We start from the raw sequence: 23,300 nt of genomic DNA on the forward strand, positions 1-23,300 counted from the left end.
GGGCTCGAACCCAGGACCTGGGATCACGACCTGAGCCGAAGGCAGCGGCTCAACCCACTGAGCCACCCAGGTGCCCCTCATTGTAGTTTTGATTTGTGTTTCCCTGAATGAGTGATGTTGAACATCTTTTTCATGTGTCTGTTGGCCATCTTTATATCTTCTGTGGAAAATGTCTATTCATGGCTTCTGTTCATTTTTAAGTGGATTAATTGTTTTTTTGGTGTTGAGTTTAGAAGTTGTTTATATATTTTGGATACTAACCCTTTATCAGATATGTCATTTTAAAAATATCTTCTCATATTCTGTAGGTTGCCTGTTAGTTTTGTTGACTGTTTCCTTTGCTATGCAGAAGGTTTGATTTTGATGAAGTCCAAAGAGTTTGTTTTTCTTTGGTCCATTGCCTCAGGAGACATACCTAGTAAAAAGTTGCTATGGCCCATGTCAAGGAGGTTACTGCCTGTGTTCTCCTCTAGGATTTTGATGGTTTCCTGTGTCACAATAAGGTCTTTCATCTGTTTTGGATACAATTTTGGTGTATGATGTAAGAAAGTGGTCCGGTATTATTCTTTTTCATGTTGTTGTCTAGTTTTCCCAGCAATATTATTGAAGAAACTGTCTTTTTTCCATTGGATATTCTTTCGTGCTTTGCCAATGATTAATTGACTGTATAGTTGTGCATTCATTTCTGGGTTTTCTCTTTTAATTCATTGATCTGTTAGTCTATTGTGTGCTGGTACCGTGTTGTATTCATGGCTACAACATGTAATATAACTTGAAGTCTGGAATTGTGATGCCTCCAGCTTTGTTTTTCTTTTTCATGGTTGCTTTGGCTATTTAGGTCTTTTGTGGTCCCATAAAAATTTTAGGATTGCTTGTTCTAGCTCTGTGAAAAATGTCATGCATTAAATGTGTAGGTTGCTTTGGGAAATATAGACATTTTAACAACATTTGTTCTTTCAATCATTGAGCATGAAATGCCTTTCCATTTCTTTGCGTCATTTTCAATGTCTTTCATCAGTGTTTTATTGTTTTCATAGTACAGATCTTGCACCTCTTTGGTTAAGTTTATTTCTAGGTCTCTTTTGGATTTTGGTACAATTGTAAATTAGATTGATTCCTTGATTTCTCTTTTTGCTTCTTCATTATTTGTGTACAGCAATACAAAGTATTTCTGTGTATTGATTTTGTATTCTGCAATTATACTGAATTTATGTATCAATTTGAGCTCCTGTCAAAATCTAGTAATTTTTTGGTGGAGTCTTTCAGGTTTTCTGTATAGAGCACCATGTCATCTGCAAAGAGTGAAAGTTTGAGTTTTTTCTTGCCAATTTGGATGTCTTTTCTTTTTTGTTGTCCGGTGGCTGTGGCTAGGATTTCCAGCGCTATGTTAGGTAACAGTGGTGAGAGTGGACATCCCTGTCTTTTTCATGACCATAGAGGAAAATCTCTCAGTTTTACTCATTGAAGATGATATTAGCTGTGGGTCTTTCATATGTGGCCTTCATGATGTTGAGGTATGTTCCCTCTATCCTTACTTTGTTCAGAGTTTTTATCATGAATAGATGTTATACTTTGTCAAAGGCTCTTTCTGCATCTGTTGAAAGGATCATATGGTTCATATCCTTTCTTTTATTAATATGAATCATCCCTGCAGCCCAGGAATAAATTCCACGTGATTGTGGTGAGTCATTTTTATAATGTACTGTTGGATTCAATTTGCCATGTATTTTATTGAGAATTTTGCATCCCTGTTCATCAGGGATATTGTTGTGGAGTTCTATATTTTAGTGGAGCCTTTGTCTGGTTTGTAATCAGGGTAATGCTGGCCTTATTGAATGAATTTGGACATTTTCCTTCCACTTGTATTTTTCGGAATAGTTGGAAGAATGGGGATTAAGTCATTTTTTTTAAATGTTTGGTAGAATTCACCTGGGAAGCCATTTGGCCCTGGACGTTAGTTTGTTGGGAGATTTTTGATTACTGAATCAGTTTCTTTGCTGGGTATCCATCTGCTCATGTTTTCTACTTCATCCTGTTTCAGTTTTGGTAGTTTACATATTCCTAGGTGTTTGTCCATTTCTTTCAGATTGTCCAATTTGTTGGCATGTTGTTTTCTGTAACATTCTCTTATAATTGTTTTTCTGTGGTGTTGATGTTCTCTTCTCTTACTTGTTGACTATTTTGTTAGTTCCTTTCTCTTTTCTTTTTCATAAGTCTGGCTAGAGGTTTACCAATTTTATTAGTTTTTTCAAAGAGCCAATTCCTGGTTTCAGTATTCTGTTCTATTATTTTAGTCTCTATATCATTTATTTCTGCTCTAATCTTTATTATTTTACTTCCTTATTTTAATTCTTTCATCACTGCAGTAAGGGCCTACCTACAGTCTTCTAGTCTTTTCTCAAACCCAGCAAGTATCCTCATGATTATTTAAATTCTCCATTAGGCACGCTACTTATATCTATTTCACTTAGATATCTGGCCTGACCTTATTGTGTCATTTCATTTGGGATGAATTCCTTCGTCTTGGAATTAATTTTTTTCTAAGTCTCTCTCTTCTGTGTTTAGGAAAGCCTGTTATGTTTCCTGCTCCTGAGAGGAAAGAAGAGGCTCTTCCCTTTGGTTGTGGACAGTGTTTGGTCCTTGGCCACAGTCTGGGGAGTTGTAAGTAGGTGTGTTCTTTTGAGTTTGTTAAATGAGACCAGGTGATACTTCCACTAGAACTGAAGCTATGCAGAGCTCTCTGGTTGGGAGATATGGTTTGGACACTGGGTTGGGACTGGGGCAAACTAGGCCAATAAGGGCAGTAATCCTTGAATGCAGGAGTGTGGGATATGTGTAAGCTGGTTGGGCATTGTTGGAGCTGTGCTCCAACTGGCTGTGCAATGATGCCAGTTAGCTCCTTCGTCCCTGGAGGGGTCTCCATGCTTGCTGCACTCAGGGAAGCACTCTGAGCAGAATGAATAAATTCCTCCTGTATGCCCCAGGCATTTTTCAGATCATAGTTTTGAAGCTGTTTTTCTCCAGATTCTTTGCCTGTCTTCTCTCTGGGAGGAACGCAGTGCCCTCTAGGCTCTATCCCAGCAAAGGCTGCTGAGGTTTAAAACTGTAGGATTTTGTGGTCTGATGTGAAAAGTGGCCTGTGCTGGTCTTCTGGGAGTGAGTCTTCCAGTGCCGGGACTGAGGGAGGTTTGACTGAGAAGGGCAGTTGTACCTGAGCACAGTGGAGAAGGACTTGGAAAAAAACAGGCTAGGCAGTCAGGGTAGGGGTGAGTCACCCTAAGCAGCTGTCCTTGTGCCTATGGTGAGGGGCAGGGAGGGAAATAACATCTATTGGTTCCTTTTCAGTGGAGAGGTGAGTGTGCAAACATCACCTCTCACAGATATACACAGAGAGGGAACAGTCTCTCCCCATGCACCTTAGGAAAGCCTCAGATTGTGCCATCTGCCCCAGGTTGTTTGCCCACCTTCTCCCCAGGAATTGGGCAGTGCACTCAGGGCTCTAACCCAGCCAAGCCCACTGACTTCTAAAACCTCACGCTTTAAGTCCCACGAGTAGTAAAAACTCATGAAATCCACCCCCTCTTGTTTTCCCTGTCAATGGCTTTGGGGAAGTGTTCTCCTTGGGAGTTCCCCTGTGTGGGTCTGTCTCTCACATGTCTTTGTGATCAGGCTCTCAGCCCTCCGCACCACCCTGAACCATTTTCTCCCAAACTAGGTCCCATCCCTTCCTACCTTCCTTGCTGTGGCTTCCTGTCTCCCTCTAGTTGTGGAGTTTGATCTGTCAGTCCTCAGGCCAATTCCTTGGGTTTCAGAATGACTGGATAGTTATCTGATTGTGTTCGAGAGAGGAGAGGAGCCTGGGGTCCTCCTACTAATGCCACTGTCTTAGCTCCCCCAGCCCTGGCCAGACCATCTTACTTCTGATTTAAGTCTCAATTGAAAATGACTCAGTCCTTTTCATATTTTTAGATAAATTGAATATTTAGAAAGGTCTCTTTTGCCTTACTGCCTCTACCAAAAGGGCATTAAAATAGGTGACTGGAAAACAAGAGTCTATTTTGACATTTCCTGTAAAAACAACTATTATACGTAATTCTAGACAGGGGCACAGCAAAAATGGAAAGTATGAGAGGAAACAACCTTTTTTTAAAAATGATAGTGCTGTTTCTGCTGGCAGCTTTACTAAACTAAAGAATCTTCTTGAAACTAAGTTAACAAAAATGCCAAGAGAAGCAGCACCTGGAGAAGGCAAATCAAGGCCTGAGTCTTTAACTACTAAAGGCAAAATAATTTGAGATTTATTGTACCAATGTGTGTTATTGAGCAAAAATTACACATGGAAATATTAAGGGTGACAAGTAAAGCAAACTGTTTCCCTTCATCATTTTCATTTCTGTTTACACAAACTCCTCCTACTTATGGTCAAATTATATCACTTTTCCCTTTTCCTTGCCTTGTAATATAACCATGAATTTTGGACTCACGATTTCTTCACACTCAACTTTTACCAATTTTATGATAAAAAAGCATATAAATGAAAGTAGTATATAAGAAGTACATGATATGAAAAATAAAAATGAAAACCTGTTTTCTCATGGACCTTTGTTTTTGGAGTATTATTTCAGTATTTCATGTACTCTACCTGCTTTATTATAAATTTCATACAAGTTTATTAGATCCTGCTATCATTCTGGTTTGTTCTGTTTATGGATGTTAGCATGAACATCTCTCTCCCTCCCTCTTATTTACAGTTATTTCATTTTGGGGTTAGATCTTGGTTTCTTCACCTTACAGCCTTTTCCCTCAATGTCATTATAGTTTTTACTTTTCTTTGACAAAGACCAAGTTTGGTGAATGTAAAAATAGTGAACATGGCTGATATTTTAGTGAAACCTTACAGGATAAATGAAAGTTGAGGTAGAAGAGAGGTATAACAAATATTTTAAGATGGACTAAAAATACATTGATATCAATTACAAAAGTGTGTGGGTGTTTTAAGGACAGAAGTCCTTTGGGGATAATGTCCTTAAAACGGATTGGCTAATAATAGACTCATTCTTCAAATTATTTAGAAAATCAAAAGTAAATTTTAAAAAACATAGTCAAACACCCATACTCTGATAATGGTACTTTATGTTTTTACTTCTTGTAGATATTGTTGATAAAATATTTAAAGTTATATAATTTGCTGGTTTTAGACTTATTATATCTATTTTAGTTATAACATACCTGGCATCTTATTGAAAAAGCCCTAACAACTAAAATTGCTAGTAAATCCTTTTCATTGGTGGTTTGTCCCAAATTTTGAGGGATACATATGTACCAGCTGATCTATTAATATTAAACAATTATAAACATAATCTATACAACTTTCAGATCAGAGACAATGCATTCCTGTGAATGCATGCAAACTTTTTGTCAATTTTCTACTTGGTCCCTAACATATACCACCTAATGTGTTCTGCTCCTAAGGCTCAGTCTTCAGCACACTCATTTGCATGGGAGGTATTCTGGATGCTGCTGAAGAGGCTGGACTTCCAAAGTCAGTCACTTCACTCAGCTGCTGCTTCAGAAGCAGACAAGGGTAAACTGCAGTCAGGTCTTCATGCCCCACACCCCAGAAGTCAGCACTGCACTGAAAGTTTAGAAATCATACTGTTCATAAAGCTGTAAAAAAAAAAAAAAAGAAATCATACTGTTCACCCTCCAAAACACACATTCACAGTCAGTTTGGTGGTTTAATCATCCTTTACCAGTAAGGTATATAGCATTTAGTAGCATAAAGAGAGTAATCAAATATATTTCTGTTAAATGACATATTTTAGAACTGGGGATTTGACACAAGGCATAGACAGAGATGTGCAGCTGCCATGCAGAGTAATTACACCGGGACCGGGAAGATCTCAGTTCACAGGCATGCCTAGAGACCATGTTTGCCTTTAAGAGAAAGCCCTGTTGTAGGGAGAATTTGCAGGCTGCTTTCTTTCTTCATGTCAGAAACCTACTTCCTGAAAAGTATTAGTTAGATCTTAGCAAAGAAACTGTAAGCGAAAAAGGCAAACTGACAAGAAAAAGAGCTAGAGACTCTCACAATTGCTACTATCATTATTTAGAAGAGGATAAGACATTTGTGTTTGAGAGTGATGGAAAAGAAAGCTCAAACCATGGAGGGAGTGCTTTTGAATAGACTTTACCTGGTGTAGCTGGCATAGAGGTGGATTTCCCTTGTTATTACTACACAATTCCAAGGATTTTGAAACAGCAGAGCATTGGGACCCTTGTGGTGCACAGATCAATGTGGTTCATATGAAAAAATAAAACAAAACATCTTTTGTTCCTGCCTAACTCTGACTTCTAGGGTTAAATAGGGCATAGAGCTGGTCACTGAATTAAATAATCTCTTTTAAAAAATGCTCTGATAGTTTTTGCTTCAACTACTGGGACAGATGAATTTGAGTTTGATGCATTAAAAGGACTGCATGTAGACTTATTCAATATTTTAAATATTTCTCTATATTTGTGTCTTCATTTCATTATTTGAAGAATAATGAAATTGGCTTTTTCAGGCAACTTAAAGAAATCACAGGAGATAAGAAGAAATGTGATATTCTTAAAATCATTCATATCTCAGTTTTTAGGTATTGAGATTTACTGTAATATATTAAGCAATCTGGCTATCCTTAGGATGTTTGTTAAAAATGGGATCTAAAATTTGAACATATTTTGACAGTCTCTGTTTTTACTATAGGTATGTAACAAGTGGGAACTTACTTTCATTCCATTAAATGAAAGCATATGAATCATGTCAGGTAGAATACAGATATTTCATTTTTTATTTTCATAATTTTTAAATTTTATTGTTAATTATTTCCTAATCTCATGAGATTTTGAGAATGCCATTCCCCCCACCCCCAATCTTCAAGGTATCTACTAAATCCCAGGTTTAAACTGATCCAGAAAATATGTATAAGATTTAGCATTTGAGTTTTCTATGAGTTTTGTCTGACACAGGGTAGAGTATAGGAGTTAATGAGATGCTGACACCAGTGGAAACTGTGTGCGGGGTATATCTAATGTCACATGATCATTGGCTATCTTTCCTCTGACATGGTCTCTCTGAGAGCCAGTGAATCATATCAGCAGGTACCTCCTAGATCAAAGCAGAGGTGAAAGGCCCGCAGAGCCAGGACATCGCAGCTGTGTTCCTGACCAAGCTATTTGTCGGGGTGGTAAAATCCCAAGGCCCGGAAGCAGGTATTGCAGCCAGAGAGCTTGTGTGCCCCTTGCCTGTGCTGTCCCATTGTGGAGCAAAGAGGGATAAAGTAGAATCTGCTACAGGAAAGCTATGTGTGAAGTTGGGAGGGTTTTGGAATGTTGCAAGAAACAATTGACTTTGGGATCCACGTTAATTCATATGTAATGTTAACTTTATTCTACAAGTGAAGACATGAATGGATCAGAATGAGAGTGGGTCAAAATATTTCCTAGGCAGAATATGATATTTTAAAATTCTTAGATGATTTAAGAATGATTTAATTCTTTTTTAGACAATATAAAATGTGTTCTCCCCTTATCTCTCAAGATATTACTTAACTGGTTAGCAATAAATTATCCAATGGTTAAGTTCTTTCATCTTTCAGTTAAGTGTAATTAAAAATGTTTGATGCTTTGATAACATGATGATTTTATCAAAATAAATCCAGGATTATATTTGCACATTTATTGTCTTATTATTTTGTTATACAGACATCCAATTAAAATACAACTAAAGAAATCCAATTAGGGAAGAACATATGACCTTAACACAAAATTTAGCTTATAATTTGGCACTTTGGTAGAGAGAGTATTTATTGAAAACAAAATGGCCGTGTGTTTATAAATTTTATCAATATTTGGTAATTGTTCAAATCATGTTTCCTGACATTCTAAAGTAACTGAATGGTGAAATATTAAGATATTTTAAAAATCTGAGTTTCAAATCTGTTTAAGAACAGTTATTTAGTTCTTTCTACACTTACCAAAACTATTCTTTTGGGACAAATATTTTCTGCACTCTAATCACTATATATATGTATTTTTTTAGTTCTACAGGGGAGAATTTATTAGGTATCCTTTGGAAGGTATTGTTCATATGAGTTACGTGTAGGTGAAGGATCATATACTCGGATAAATATAAATTAGCTATATATAATATACATACTTGAACTAAATACATATTTATATAAATCATATTTAAGTATAATATTTTAATAATTTATTTATCTGAGCCAGACTATATTTAATGTATTTTATACCTATTTATTTACTATATTTATAAGATTTATATTTATTTTATTTTTTTTATTTGAAGATTTTTATTTATTTATTTGACAGAGATCACAAGCAGGCAGAGAGGCAGGCAGAGAGAGAGGTGGAAGCAGGGTCCCTGCTGAGCAGAGAGCCAGATGCAGGGCTCTATCCCAGGACCCTGGGATCATGACCTGAGCCGAAGGCAGAGGCTTAACCCTCTGAGCCACCCAGGCGCCCCAGATTTATATTTATTTTAATTAAAGACTATCATTTACTTGCTGTCTGACCTTGGGAGTGCTGTTTATGTTCTTGGAGCCTCAGTGTTCCTCATCTACAAATAGAAAGGACCACTGTGTTGCACTGCTGTTAGAGTTACAAGTTATGCCTTCCTCATGTAATGTTACTTCTATAACTCCCTTTCCTTGGACCCCATGATTTCTGCATTTTCCTTACACTCTGAAAACAGGGTCATGACCATGTGATTACAAAGTTCAAGCGATAATGTAGATGAATGAGTGAGGTCTGACATAAGCCATGTGGCAGATGCGGAGTTTGTCAAACTGGGATGGTGCGTGTCTTTACTAAAGAGGGAGTTACTGTATTTGGTGTCAATAAAGTTGCCACTTGGACATAAAACAGACATTAAGTGATCAGACATTATTTTTCTATAAGTCATATTTTTAGGTGAGTATGGAATACATACATTTTTAAATTTGAAACATAACATGCCCATAAACAGTAGTGGACCATTATTTAATAGTGTAGAATCTCTGTTTAAGTCATTACAAAGAGAAATGTAAAAAAAGAAATTCCCTAACAGTCCCAGATAAATATTTACTTTAACTTGTTTATTTCAGATGCTCATGCTTGTCATTTGTTTAGCTGTCGCTGTTACTTCACGATAAATAATGTTATTTTCATGCCTTATGAAACATTGCTTAGGACTTGAGCTGTGTTCTTTGCTGTAGCCCTCAAAAATGAGTGAGGAGAGAGTGACATATGCAGAGCTGAATTTACCCAATTCAAGGAAACAGAAGGGCAAAAGACGTCCAAGGAATAAAAAGAGAGGTAAAGGTTTTTCAGTTTATTTTGTTTTCTGAAAACATTATGATGTCAAATAAGAAAAAGTGCAATCATAATAACCATGTCTATGCTTATTTGATATTTTATGTCTGTTTTTTTATATATCAATAGGGATATTTAAATGCCATATTCAATGAGTTTTATTGTCACAGTGAATAGCGACATTCATTTTAGTTCCAGAATGAATTTCCATTTCCTTCTAATTCTGGGGGTTTTGTTATGCTCAATGCTTACTATATATTTTGCTTTCTGATTTGTACAGAATTTCCATGGCATATTGTTGCTTTATCCCTGGGAGTTATGTGTGTTATCCTCCTGCTGGCAATCACAGGCTTAAGATCTATATGTGAGTATCAGACATACACAGTTCTTATGAGAGCGACGAGCCAGAGTGATAAATGATATGTTATAACTACTGGATTTCTGCAGAGCCCGTGTCAATCATAAAGTCCTATACAGATGTTACTAATGGTGTTGATGATAATATCGATGATGATGATTTTATATGGCTGTCAGTTTTTATGCCACACAAAAGAGGGTACATAATAGTTGTAATAGCAGAGAATTTGGCTGAAATGTATAGTGAAGCTTACATATATATCCATCCTTTTATTTTGTGTAGAAGGAGGTTTTCTATATAATCAAAGAATTGGAAAAAATCTTTACTTGAATATTATATTCCTTATCATACTGTGATACTGCTTAAATCACAGAGGAATGAAGGTTGATCTATTTTCTATATCACTTATATATTTCATATGAGTTCCTTTTTAAAAAGATTTTGTTTATTTAACATAGAGAGAGAGGGAGTACAAGTAGGGGGAGCAGCAGGCAGAGTGAGAGGAAGAAGCTGGCTTCCCGCTGAGCCTGGAGACCCTGTTACAGGGCTTGATCCCAGGATCCTGGAATCATGACCAACTGAAGGGAGAAGTTTAACCTACTGAGCCACCCAGGAGTCCCTATTGCATGTCAATTTGTACAATATGTATACAACACCTGCTTTTAATATCTTTTCCTTGATGTTAATTAAATCTTTAGTTCATTCATTCAACACAATTTTGGCTCAGGAACTATGTACACTAAAGACACAGGAATTTTAAAAGTCAGTTCACAATGAGCTTAGTTTAAAGGGGAAGACTTTTTAAGTGAAGCAGTTTTTAAAATAAATATTATCAGTGCTGGGGTAATGGCATGAAGATATCAGATGGATGGGATAGTCCCTGAGGTCAAGAAAGTTTTCCTCCAGGAGATAATAACTGATATGATAAGAAGGTTAGGTAGGGCTTAATCAGGAAGGTCAGTGAAGAGAAGACTCATCTAGGCAGAGAACAAGATGAACAAAAGAAGCATTGATGTGTGAGGAGATTTAAGTTTCTGGGCAAATAAAAGAAGTAGCTAGAAACAGGATGGCTAGGGATATAATTTATAATAACTTTCATATCATATTAAGCAATTTTAGATTTGTTCTAAAAACGAAAAGGAACTTTGGGAAGATATTACAGAGGGAAAACAGGATTCATGTCCCATGAACATAGAGAGATTTGGGAAAAGTCAATTTGAATAGACTGGAAAGTGGGTAGGGGGACAAGACAGGAGGATATTTCAGGAATTAGGGTTAGTTAGAATGACTGAATTAGTGTCTTAAAAGAAGTGATGAGGCATTGGAACTATTGGAAATATTTACAACGTAGAATTGTTAGAGTATGTGTGAGGGAGAGAAATGAATTAGTGATACCATTTGACATCAGGCTATATACTTTGGCAAATATATTCCACTAAATGTTACGGAAAACATTAGGCTATCAGGTGTGTGTGTGTGTGAATAATGGTGAGAAATGAAGAGTTGTGGCATACCAGTGGTGATGACCAGAAAGAATTAGATTGGTTGAGTCTCTTGGAGTGAGCATTTGGTATTCGTGGCAGACCATCAGCATGCATATGGTAGGATTAAAAGTCTGGAGATCAAGAGAGATACCTAGATTAAAGATATAAATTGGGCTTTCATCAATTAATGTAACAAGTATTGGTAAACATAATAGAGGAAAGCAGAAGCTAGACCATGCTTTACCTTATCAAACTAGAGAGAATAGATTTTCTAGAAGGAAAAGGGCGAGGAGGATGATTCTTAGGAAAATTAACATTTAGAATAGGTGGAAGATGGGTAAAGGGTGAAAAACAGTGATGCTTTGGTTAAAGAAGTAGGAGGGGGGGCACCTGGGTGGCTCAGTGGGTTAAGCCTCTGCCTTCGGCTCAGGTCATGGTCTCAGGGTCCTGGGATCGAGCCCCGCATCGGGCTCTCTGCCGCTTCCCTTCCTCTCTCTCTCTGCCTGCCTCTCTGCCTACTTGTGATCTCTGTCTGTCAGGTAACTAAATAAAATCTTAAAAAAAAAAAAAGAAGTAGGAGGGAATCCAAAACATTATGGCATCATATGGAAGGAGGGTAAAGATAGTCATGGGTTCCAAATGGTATCAGAAGATCAAGTAAAATAACGGCCAACAGTATACTTACTAAATTTGGCAAGAGAGAGGTCACTAAAGACATTTGCTAGAGTAGATTCAGTTGAACGGTGGGTGTCATCAAAGCCTGATTGCAGTCGCTAAAACTTCAAACATTAGGAAGCAGGGACAATGAATACAGAAAATTATTTTTTTAATTTGGCAAAACAGAAACTTTACCAAGTTTTGAAAGTATGTGGATCTACATGATCTCACACATTGTAAAGGGACTATAAACGGATCCAACTCTGTTTGGTATTAGCTTCTAAAACTGAACATGAGGGGCACTTGGGTGGCTCAGTTAATACGTGTACCTTAGACTCAGGTCATGATCCCAGCTTCCTGGGATTGAGCCCCATGTTGGGATCCCTGCTCTGCAGGAAGCCTGCTTCTCCCCCTCCTACTTCCCCTGCTTGTGTTTACTTTCTCGTTGTCTCTCTCTCTCTCTATCAAATAAATAAATAACATCTTAAAAAAAAATAAAGCTTAACATGATGAGTCAGTCATTCTCACTGATGGTTGGTAGTACCAGAATTCGAAATTAAGATTCTCAGTTGTGTAACAACTTTAAAGGATTTTTCTTTTAATATTCACATACTTACAGAGAAGTATATTTTATGCTTTTATATTTTTTTATTTGTGACTTTTGGGAAGATATTGTTATTTCTGTCAGAGTTGTTTAACTTTCTTTTTGCATATTAGAAGTAAGTAAGTTCTTGGTCTGCATGAATTCAATGAATCAATTATAAGCTTATCCTAGTAGAGAGTCAGTTGTGAAATAAATACTAAATACAAAATCTCACCAATGTTGAAATCTTTATTTGAAGAGTAGATGACATAGAAACTGGTTAATGTTTTATTTCAAGTTTATATTTTCCAATTTATATGTTTGCATGTTTTATATTTTGTGTTTTATAAGTTTTATATACTTAAAAATGGATAGCAAGTTAAATTTTATTTAAAAAATATTTTATTTTTGATACTTCAAACTATTTTAAACTACCATTTTCTCTGATTGTACTTTCCTTTAGTCAACAACATTTGCTATGCCATTTAGGATTAGAGCAAGCAGCAAGTATAATAATGTGATGTATGAAAGGCATTCACGACTGTAATTTTATAATATGGATTGAAGTTTTTCAGAAATGTCCTGCACACACGATGCAGAATAAGAATGACACGAAAGAAAAAAATGCTTCCTTAGGAGAGGTTGAAGATGACTCAATTTTACCACCTATTATAGGTATGTACTGAATACGTATAATTTATAATTTTTTAAATGGCATTACCCAGTCTGTCCCATTTCAGTACAGAATTTAAAAACTTTATGTTGTGCTTTGTCAGGTCCTTTAATTTTGCTCACCCTTTTATTTTTTCTTTTTCTTTGTTTTTTGAAATCAAATCCATTTTCTTTATTATAGCTAATTTAACTCCTGACTTTCACAAAGTCATGTGATTTGATTATTTGAGTAATTAATGCTTAAGGAAGAATTTTCCCCAGTACAGATCTCTTGGAATTAACATCATCTCTGTGTATTCACTTTACGGATTTTTTCCTGCCAGGATATCTGCTCCACATGGCTGCAGTTTATTTGTCCCTGTGAAGTCAAAATTTCTCAGTGCAATTCTAATGATGGTCTGAGGTCTGTCAGAGACAGTCCCAGGACCCACAGTTTGGACAAAGAGCTATTACCAGCATTAGACTTTTGGGAAATGGGAAAACCACCTAATTTTTGGTCGTTCAGCCTGAAGTAAGCCAGAAATATGTGTAAAGTGCAGGTCTCTAAGAGGTCTTGTGGTTGAAGATCATGGTGGCTTTTGTTTTCAAGACAAAGACTCTGACTCATTTCATGGAAATTGGCACTGCTGTGGAAAAAGCTGTTACTATTTTTCAAAAGAAGAGAAAACTTGGGAGGAGAGTAAGAAGTCATGTGAAGACATGGATTCTAGTCTCATTACGATTGATAATAAAGCAGAGCAGGTATGTCTGCTTTATTAAACTTGATTAAATGCTTTATGAGAAGTCCTATGTCTTGAGTTAGGATCATTGTTTCGAGTTTCCTCCCATATTATTTGGTCACTTTATTTTGAAGCACTTGTTAATCAGTGTAGATTCTCTAAAGAGGAGATGAAGGTGTAACATGGACCTAGAAAAACCCCTGTTTTATTTACTTATTTTTTTAAGTAGGGTCCAGCCCAGCCTGGAGCCCACCTGAGTCTTTAACTCATGACCCTGAGATCAAGACCTGAGCTGAGATCAAGAGTCAGGTACTTAACCAACCAAGCTACTTAAGCACCCCAAGATCCGTTGTTTTAAAAAACAAACAAGAGAGTCATTTCACTGTTAGACTTTTTATTGTATGTGTTGCATCTTCACATTTTAATATACATTAGAGAGTTAGTTTTTAGCTTCTCAGGGCTACTACAGGGCAAAAGAAAAACTACCTTCAATGGTGTGAGCAATGTAAAGTGATAATTTTCATTATCTGAGTTCTCTTGTTCCTTCTTGTTCAGTATTTGGAAGGAGTCACACTTGTAAGGGAAGATGAGTCTCTTGCTTTCATGAGTGGCCATGGGAAAAAGGATGAAAAATAGTGATTGAATATATTGGAATTATTCTTTAAAAATGAAGTTTTATTTTATTTTAATTTTTTTTCAGTGTTCCAGAATTCATTGTTTATGCACCACCCCCAGTACTCCATGCAATATGTGCCCTCCATAATACCCACCACCAGGCTCACCTAACCCCCTCCCTCAAAAAAAGTCCTCAGTTTGTTTCTCAAAGTCCACAGTTTCTCATGGTTTGTCTCCCCCTCCAATGTCCCCCAACTCACTTCTCCTCTCCATCTCCCAATGTCCTCCGTGTTATTCCTTATGCTCCACAAGTAATTTAAACCATGTGATAATTGACTCTCTCTGCTTGACTTATTTTACTTTTAATCCAGAATTGCAGAGGAAACATCTCTTTTCTAGTAGAGACAATCTAGATCAAATTTGCCATTCCTTATAAAGTTTAGGACTATAAAGTCAATTGAATGGATTCTGTAGATTTCCTTCTAATAGTTCCATTTAGTCACCAAATTCCAGTTACATTGTTTAGTCTTAACAATGTTATTTCTAATAGTATCTTGTGAAGGATGAGTGAAAAGCCCTATGTTTTGAAAAACAACAACATCACTCAGGGATGCCTGGCTGGCTCAGTCAGTGAGGCATGTGACTCTTGTTCTCAAGAGTTGTGAGTTCAAGCTCCATGTTGGGTGTAGCGCTTACCTAAAATAATAATAATAATAATAATAATAATAATAATAATAGTAATAGTAAAATGATTAAAAAATAAAACAAAAAGCCCTATGTTTTCTTGTTTATAAAATTCTTATTAAAATAGAAATATGAATAAATCACTTTTACTTATAAGAAACAGATGAACTAAGAAATCACATTAAGGAGTCAAATTTTAAAAATCCAGCTACATCTTATTAATACCTTGATTCATTTCAACCTCAATGGTTATCAGTCTGTTCTGAAATGAGTTGTTTTCTTTTCTCAGAAATTTACTTTATTTGTAATCTGTACTCTCCCTGTAATCTGTAATTTCCAATTCAGTGTTCTTCAGTTTTAGTCCTACCATTAAAGTTTCTAGGCTTCAAAGTTTCAGTGAAGCTTCTTATATTGTTATCCCTGTATCTCTGTGAACTAATCTAGAGCCTTTGAAATTCCTTGTGACTTCTGTCATGGGTTAGAGCAAAGCTCTGTTGCATAGTCTATAATCTGATAGACTTGTTGTCAGGACCTACCCTGAAATACTGATGCATTATAGAAACCAGAGACAGACTTTGCTGCAGAGCAGCATTGCTCTGACAGTAATGGTTTAGGATTTTAGTCTTTTGTTATTTTCCAAAGTCTAGAAGTATAATGAAAGCAGTGCCTTAAATCCATTGATGCAGAAAAATGAGATTGGCTTTTATACAAGTAGTTATACCTGTAAATCTAACAAAAATATGTGAGTGAAAAAATCAATGAACATTTAATTTTAGTGTTTCTTCAGAGATGATAAAGTATATTATATTTTATGTAATACTCATCCATCTTCCCTACTCTAAAAGATACACTATTGAGATTTTTTTCTTATACAATTTAATTATAGTGAAAAGAATATTGAAGTCTGTGTGTATGTGTGTGTGTGTGTGTGTGAGAGAGAGAGAGAGAGAGAGAGGAGAGAAAGAAAGAGTGGGAGAGAGATAGAGGGAGAAGATTTGAGAGAGAGAGAGAGAGAGAAAGATGGAGAGGTAATAAATACATTGCTTTTAGGAAAGAACATTAATTTGTTGCTTTACATTTGTATCCATAAGGGAACTTTTTTTCCTTTTTAAAATAATTTTTTATTTTTTATTTACATGTAATATATTATTAGCCCCAGGGGTACAGGTCTGTGAATCGCCAGGTTTACACACTTCACAGCACTCACCATAGTACGTACCTTCCCCAATGTCCATAACCCAACCACCTCCCTACTCCCCTCCTCATGGCAACCCTCAGTTTGTTTTGTGAGATTAAGTCTCTTATGGTTTGTCTCCCTCCCGATCCCATGTTGTTTCATTTATTCCATAAGGGAACATTTGAAGTGAATAAACTATGACAATTAGAATAATGATTACAAATAACTTAACAATTTTTTATGTTAAAGATATTTTTGACACTGCATTCATTCTTCAGTGCAGAAAATTTTCTGAACTGAGAGTATGATTCCCACTTCAGTTATGGAAAATACTCAAGGAAGGCTTTTTGTTTTTGTTTTTGTTTTTTGCTACAGTGTACATAGCAAAAAAATGGCATAAACTGTTTCAAGGGTCGTAGGTATCGTTTTTTCATTTTCACTGCTGTGTGTGATTCCACAGTGTGCATATGCTTCATCCATTCTCTAGATGATGGGAATTTGGGTTGTTTCCAGCTCTTGTTGTTATGACTAGTCCTTCATGAAGCATTCTGAGACATGTCTCCCATGTGTCTTCTCTCTCTCTTTTTTTTTAATGATAAGTCATCTTATGAGTGGAATCATTGGTCAGTATGATTTGTACAAGTTCAATTTCATATGAGAATTCCAGATCATTTTTCAATATGATTTTAACATCAGTTTAAAAGATATCTTTGATCTCTACTATCCCACAAACGTGTTGTTATTTTTACATTCTGCCAATTGAATAGTTGTAGAATATCTCCTGATCTATAGTGAGCCTGGCTCTTTCCTATTTATTGGCTATATGCTTTATTTATCTGAAATGTGTTCTTATGTTTTGTCCATTTTTTTTATTGGATAATTTTATTTTGATATTGCTTGATAGAAATATGTGTTTGTTCTTTAAGTTACGGCAGATGTCTCCAGATTTGAAGCTTGTATTTTCACATTCTTTAAGGTAGAGAGAAGTTCTAGGTTTAGTGCAATCCTATTTACTGGTCTACTTTATCATATGTGAAGTTTTTTTCAAGTCCATCATATCCCTTTCTGGGTATCTTTCATTCAGTTATAAAAGAGTTGAGTGATTTATTAAATCCTTTCCATATCCATTTCTTCTGTGCACATGGAGAAATTAGTCTGCCTCCTCCATTTATCAGAGTGGCATTGGAAGATAAATGTGTCCAGATTTTACGAGTCCTCTGCACGTGAGGTGTTTTCAGTGATGTTATGAATAATACCTACTTCTCCTTTCCCACAGAACTTCATTCAATCAAAAATAAGATACAATTACTGGATTGGATTACATAAAGAAGGAGCTAAGTATCCCTGGAAGTGGCTGGATGGCACACCCCTATCTCAGATGGTGTAAGTTTTCATGTCACTGTTTCCCATTCCCTCTCCTGCTCAGGAACTGCCTGGTAGATTATAGGTCAAGAAGAGGAGAGGATCCTCGGGGACTTATGGAATATCTTGAATTCCATGTGTTCTCACTCTCAGCTAGGCAACCAAATGCAAATCTCAGGCCTCCAATAGACCCAAAGAGCATTATTTATTCCATGTTCCTCAATGGAGGGTCTTTCCAAACATGGTAAAGAGACATTTTTCTTTTGTTTCTTTTTCTTGTATGTTCTGTGGTACTAGCATGTTCACTAGTTTGGGTGCAGGAAATGGTAAAAGTATAATGAGGAAAGAAAAGTTGTATCTAAACCCAGCTCTCTCTGTCAGTACAACTTGTACCTATTTAGTTGGTGTCATTCAAGAATTAAAAAAAAGAGCTTTTTCCATTAAGTGACTCTGTAATCTTGCATCTCTAATGTGGTCACTTAGTGTCTTTCATGCTATTATTTCACAGAAGTCCACATAATTTCTGGTAGTCCTGTCTCATTGGTAAATCCCATACATTTGTTGGTTGATGTCTAGGAAACTAGTTTAGAAAATGAAGCAAATGATCTAGTAAATCTAAGTAACATGGGGGACAGTATGAGAGACATTGGGTTATTTAACATGTTTGTTGATGGGCTTGTAATATGCCAGGCACAGCTCTAGGCATTGAAACTACAGTGATGAATAAAACAGGCCACAGTATCCTCCCCTTACGGATATTACATTCTAATGCAGGAGTGATAGTACTGGTGGGGATGAATGAGGACCAAACAAATAGGCTAAGTAAATGATATGGCACATTAGAAGAAGATAAATGCTATGGAGTGTTGTGAAGTCTCTTATTTTTTTGCTATATGGCAGTGTCTTTTGTGTATATGACGGTAAGAGAAAGAAATTTCACTGTTTTAAATGGGATGGACAGAGACAATCTCCTGGAGAAATGTTTGTACAGTTCGTTGAATGAACCAGCCATTTGGATTACCTGATGGGACGGCTCCCTAATAGTAGACACAGCTGGTGTAAAGACCCTGAGGTAGGAGTGTATTTAACATGCTTGAGGAAATAGCAAGAGGGCCTACAATGCTAGAACAAGGTGAACAAGGGGGTGGGGGAGATGTAGGTTAGAGGCTTAATGACAGTGGGAGTGTGTAGGACATCAGAAAAGTATAAGAACTTGGATTTTTTCATGAAGGCATGAGACGCTATTAGAGGGTTTTGAGCAGAGGAGGGACAAAAACAGGCTTCTTGTTCTGGAGTCCCTCTGGACACTCTGTTGAGATTACTTGGTGTGTGTTCTTTTGGGGGAGGAAGTAAGGAGTCTAAATGAGGATGCAGGAGGCTGCTTAAGAGTCTGTTGTAGACATCCAGATGAGATGTCGTGACTTGATGATGATTGGTAGGGTTGATGCTGGTGTAAAGTGGCCAGATTCCACACTTCTTTCAAAAATGTGTGAAAGAAAGACAAATCAGCATGGCTCCAGGGTTTTTGGTCCAGAAGTTGTAAGACTGATGCTGCTATTAATGTTACTCGAGCATAATTGGAATTCAGTGTTAGATACAATTTGAATGACTCTATTCAACATTTTGCTCTGTATACACGTGTCCCACGGGGCATTGTGATACATGATCACGAAGCTCACATGAGAGGTCGGTGCAGGGAATGCAGATGTTGTACACAGCAGTGCACAGTGAAATAAGTAAGAGGGTGGAAGTGATTCTCAGGAAATCCTGGACACCCGAGTGTTTAAGATGATGATAAGATAATGGGGAGATGAAGATAACCAGAAAATATCATTGAGAAAAGTGCTTCGAGATACAAAAGTAAAACCATGAAGGGACAGATAGGGTAATGGAATCCTTGTAGAAGAAGTACTACTGAAGTAATAGTGGAATTTAAAATGTTGGTGAGTTCTCTGGGGCGCCTGGGTGGCTCAGTGGGTTAAAGCCGCTGCCTTCGGCTCAGGTCATGATCCCAGGGTCCTGGGATCGAGCCCTGCATCAGGCTCATTGGGCTCTCTGCTCAGCGGGGAGCCTGCTTCCTCTTCTCTCTCTGCCTACTTGTGATATCCATCTGTCAAATAAATAAAAAATCTTAAAAAAAAATAAAATGTTGGTGAGTTCTCACTGATAAATTTTACTACTTGAAATTTTTACTTCTTATCAGTTACATTCATGAACATTTGAAGGGAAATTAAAACTAAGTAACATTATTTTTTCTGTATGCTGTAGCCTAGCCCCCAAATTTAAAATCCAGGTACTTTATTCTCATAGCCCAATTTCACAACATTTGAACATTTTGTTTGGTGTGGAAAACAGTGAGCTGAGTCGGGAAAAGTGCACTCTGTTTTAAATCATATAAACAGGGGTGCCTGGGTGGCTCAGTGGGTTAAAGCTGCTGCCTTTAGCTCAGGTCATGATCCCAGGGTCCTGGGATCGAGCCCTGCATCGGGCTCTCTGCTCCACAGGGCGCCTGCTTCCCTTCCTCTCTCTCTCTGCCTGCCTCTCTGCCTACTTGTGATCTCTGTCTGTCAAATAAATAAATAAAATCTTTAAAAAATGCATATAAACACCCTCTATGATTAAAGTGAGGCTAGTATTTTAAATGCATAGTTTGTGCACATTAATTTGAATCATAGGAAACTTGAATATTTTTATATGTAGTTACAGTATGTCAGATAATGAATTTATTGTATTTGGTCACTTTCCAGGAGTTTCAGGAGTTTTAGAAGAATTTTTCAAGTGTATATGTCTAACTTATGTATACATCCCAGTCTATACTAGTCTTTCTACTTCTCCCCTATCTCCAGCTGTCCACTGATATTTCCATTAGTTTTAGATACAATTACACTTCATAATCTTACAGCTATATGTCTGTCACACAATTTGTATGTCTACTGAAATCATTGCACCTATGTTGTAAATTTGTGATACATTTTGCCTGACAAATGACTTGCTAAAATAAATATATTCTCTGATGCAGGAATTTCCAGCAGAGTTTATCGGATGTAAGATGTGGACACCTCAAGCCATCAACTATGTCTACTGCTGGTTGTCAAAAACCCTTTCGTTACATTTGTGAAAAGCCATTCACTTGCCCTTGTTATTAAAAGAATTACTGTCATCAAAATTTTAATATTTTCTTTCTTTAACAACTATTAGGGAAAAAACTTAGGGTATTCACTCAAATTAGTTTACTCTGCATGACTTATTAAGGATAATCATCTTTCAAACATTCTTCAACAAGGTTAAAACACTAAAATTTATAAATAGGAAAATTATACATCCAAAAAATAAGTTTATTGTTTAGAAATTTCAAGAACGAATCCATCAGAGAATGTGAAACAAATTCATTTTGATTGAGTGTAAGATTTTACATTTAAAAATAATTAAGTGATCCCGATACAAGTAGGTAATTAATACATTCACATTGTTCAAAATATAAGAGGTACATAATGATGAACAAATTCTCTTAACCTATCTTGTTCCTTATTCACCTAGTTCCCTTCTTATAGGGAAACATGTAATAGATAGTACTCTGAAAATATTCTAGGAAAGTACAGCCATATGCATGCTATCTGCTAAACAAAATGTTACATAACTACAAACAATGGTATTGCTTCTTTACATTTTTGTTTAAAAATATATTGTGCAGTTTGTTCCATTTCAGTACACAGGAGCTTCATCAGTGTTTGTAAGCATCTGCAAATGTTACACTAAACAGATGTACCAAAAATGTATCTACAAGTTTTATTTCCAATGGATATTTAGGTGTGTCCCAGAGTTTTACAGTTGTAGAAAAATGCTAGAATGAATAGTACTTAACACAGTATCATTTGCCATATATATATACATATATATATATATGGCAATATATATAGAAGTATATTTAACATATATTTATATATATGGTAAATCTCTAGCAGTGAAATCTCTGTATCAAAAGATGTGTACATTAAATTTTTAATAGGCATATAATATTTCAGTAGAGGTTGTACACCTATCATCTCCACACAGCAGTATTCAAGGGTTCCTACTTCCTCACTTCTTTATCACCATGTGTCATCAATCTATTTGATGTTGCCAATAAAACCTTCACCAGTATAATAGGGATTATCTTGTATCATTTTAAATGTACAATTTCCTATTATGTGTGAGGCCAGCATCTCTTTCTGGTATTTCTTTAATTTAAGCTATCTGTCGGTGTCTTTGTGGACTGATATCCTAAACACAATTTTGAGCAAAGAAACCAGACACCAAATAGTTTACCTATAAAATTCCCCCATTTATGAGGTTCAACACCAGGTAAATCTAATCTCTGTGATTAGAAATTAGGACAGAAATTCCTGCTGTGTGGATTTATTCCTAAAAGGAACAATAATAGAGAATGAATACTATTTGCTATGGTGCAGAGTTATTCTTGGAAAGAAACACTGTCCAAGGGACAATTCTCAGGTGCTGATAATACGTATAACGCCCAGTGCTCATTGCGATATGTGCCCTCCTCCATCCTCATCTCTTCCCAGTTTCTGTCTGTTGTGGGCAATTCTTTTGTTTCCTTGATCATCTCTGTATCACTCCAATCTTTGCTTCTGTTATCACATCGCATTCTTCTTCTGTGTTCCTGTTAAAATATCCATCTCTTTATAAGGAGACTCTTAGGCCTCTTCCTAAAGACATCATTTTAACTTGATTACATCTGTGAAGACCTTATTTCCAAATAAGGGCATATTCACAGGTAATAGGAATTACAATTTCAGCATATTTTTTTATGCCTTTGTTTCTTGTGGTTTTGGTGTCATTTCTAAATGATACTTCTAAAAAAACCATAACGTTGCCAAGGCAGAATTTTAATGGTTTTAGGTTTTATGATTATGTCTTTAATACATTTTGAGATAATTTTTGTGACTAGGTTAAGATAGGGTCCAATTTCACTATGCTGCACATGGTTATCCAATTTTGCCCACACCATTTGTTGAAGACCTGTCGTTTTTCCGGTGACTCTTCTTGGCTTCTTTGTCAATATTACTTGTCCATATATACATAGGTTTATTTCTGGGGTCTTGGTTCTATTCCATTTGTCTATTACTATGCCAGTTCTATGCTGTTTTGATTACTATAGCTTTGTAGTATAGTTTAAAATCAGGAATTGGGATGCCTTTAATTTTGTTCACTTTCTTGATTGCTTCATATATATAATTTTTTTAATTTTATTTTTTATAAACATATAATATATTTTTATCCCCAGGGGTACAGGTCTGTGAATCGCCAGGTTTACACACTTCACAGCACTCACCATAGCACATACCCTCCCCAAAGTCCATAATCCCACCCCTACCCCAACCTCCCTCCCCCCATCAACCCTCAGTTTGTTTTGTGAGATTAAGAATCACTTATGGTTTGTCTCCCTCCCAATTCCATCTTCTTTCATTTACTCTTCTCCTACCCCCTTAACCCCCCAGGTTGCATCTCCTCTCCCTCATATCAGGGAGATCATATGATAGTTGTCTTTCTCCGATTGACTTATTTCGCTAAGCATGATACCCTCTAGTTCCATCCACGTCATCGCAAATGGCAAGATTTCATTTCTTTTGATGGC

General features: G+C 36.3%; 1 protein-coding gene across 1 annotated transcript; it reads left to right on the plus strand.

Moving 5' to 3' along the window:
* The first annotated feature begins 35 nt into the window (after nucleotides 1-35).
* On the plus strand, nucleotides 36-21,501 carry LOC125107082 (T-cell surface glycoprotein YE1/48-like). Its single transcript, XM_047741735.1, has 9 exons — nucleotides 36-70; nucleotides 2,566-2,669; nucleotides 7,141-7,254; nucleotides 9,232-9,357; nucleotides 9,635-9,718; nucleotides 13,004-13,111; nucleotides 13,698-13,849; nucleotides 17,580-17,686; nucleotides 20,685-21,501. Exons 4-9 carry the CDS (start codon nucleotides 9,267-9,269, stop codon nucleotides 20,809-20,811), a joined length of 669 nt encoding a protein of 222 aa, XP_047597691.1. The 5' UTR covers nucleotides 36-70; nucleotides 2,566-2,669; nucleotides 7,141-7,254; nucleotides 9,232-9,266; the 3' UTR covers nucleotides 20,812-21,501.
* Nucleotides 21,502-23,300: the final 1,799 nt, after the last annotated feature.

This window comes from Lutra lutra, chromosome 8, assembly GCF_902655055.1.
Source record: "Lutra lutra chromosome 8, mLutLut1.2, whole genome shotgun sequence".
NCBI lineage: Eukaryota > Metazoa > Chordata > Mammalia > Carnivora > Mustelidae > Lutra > Lutra lutra.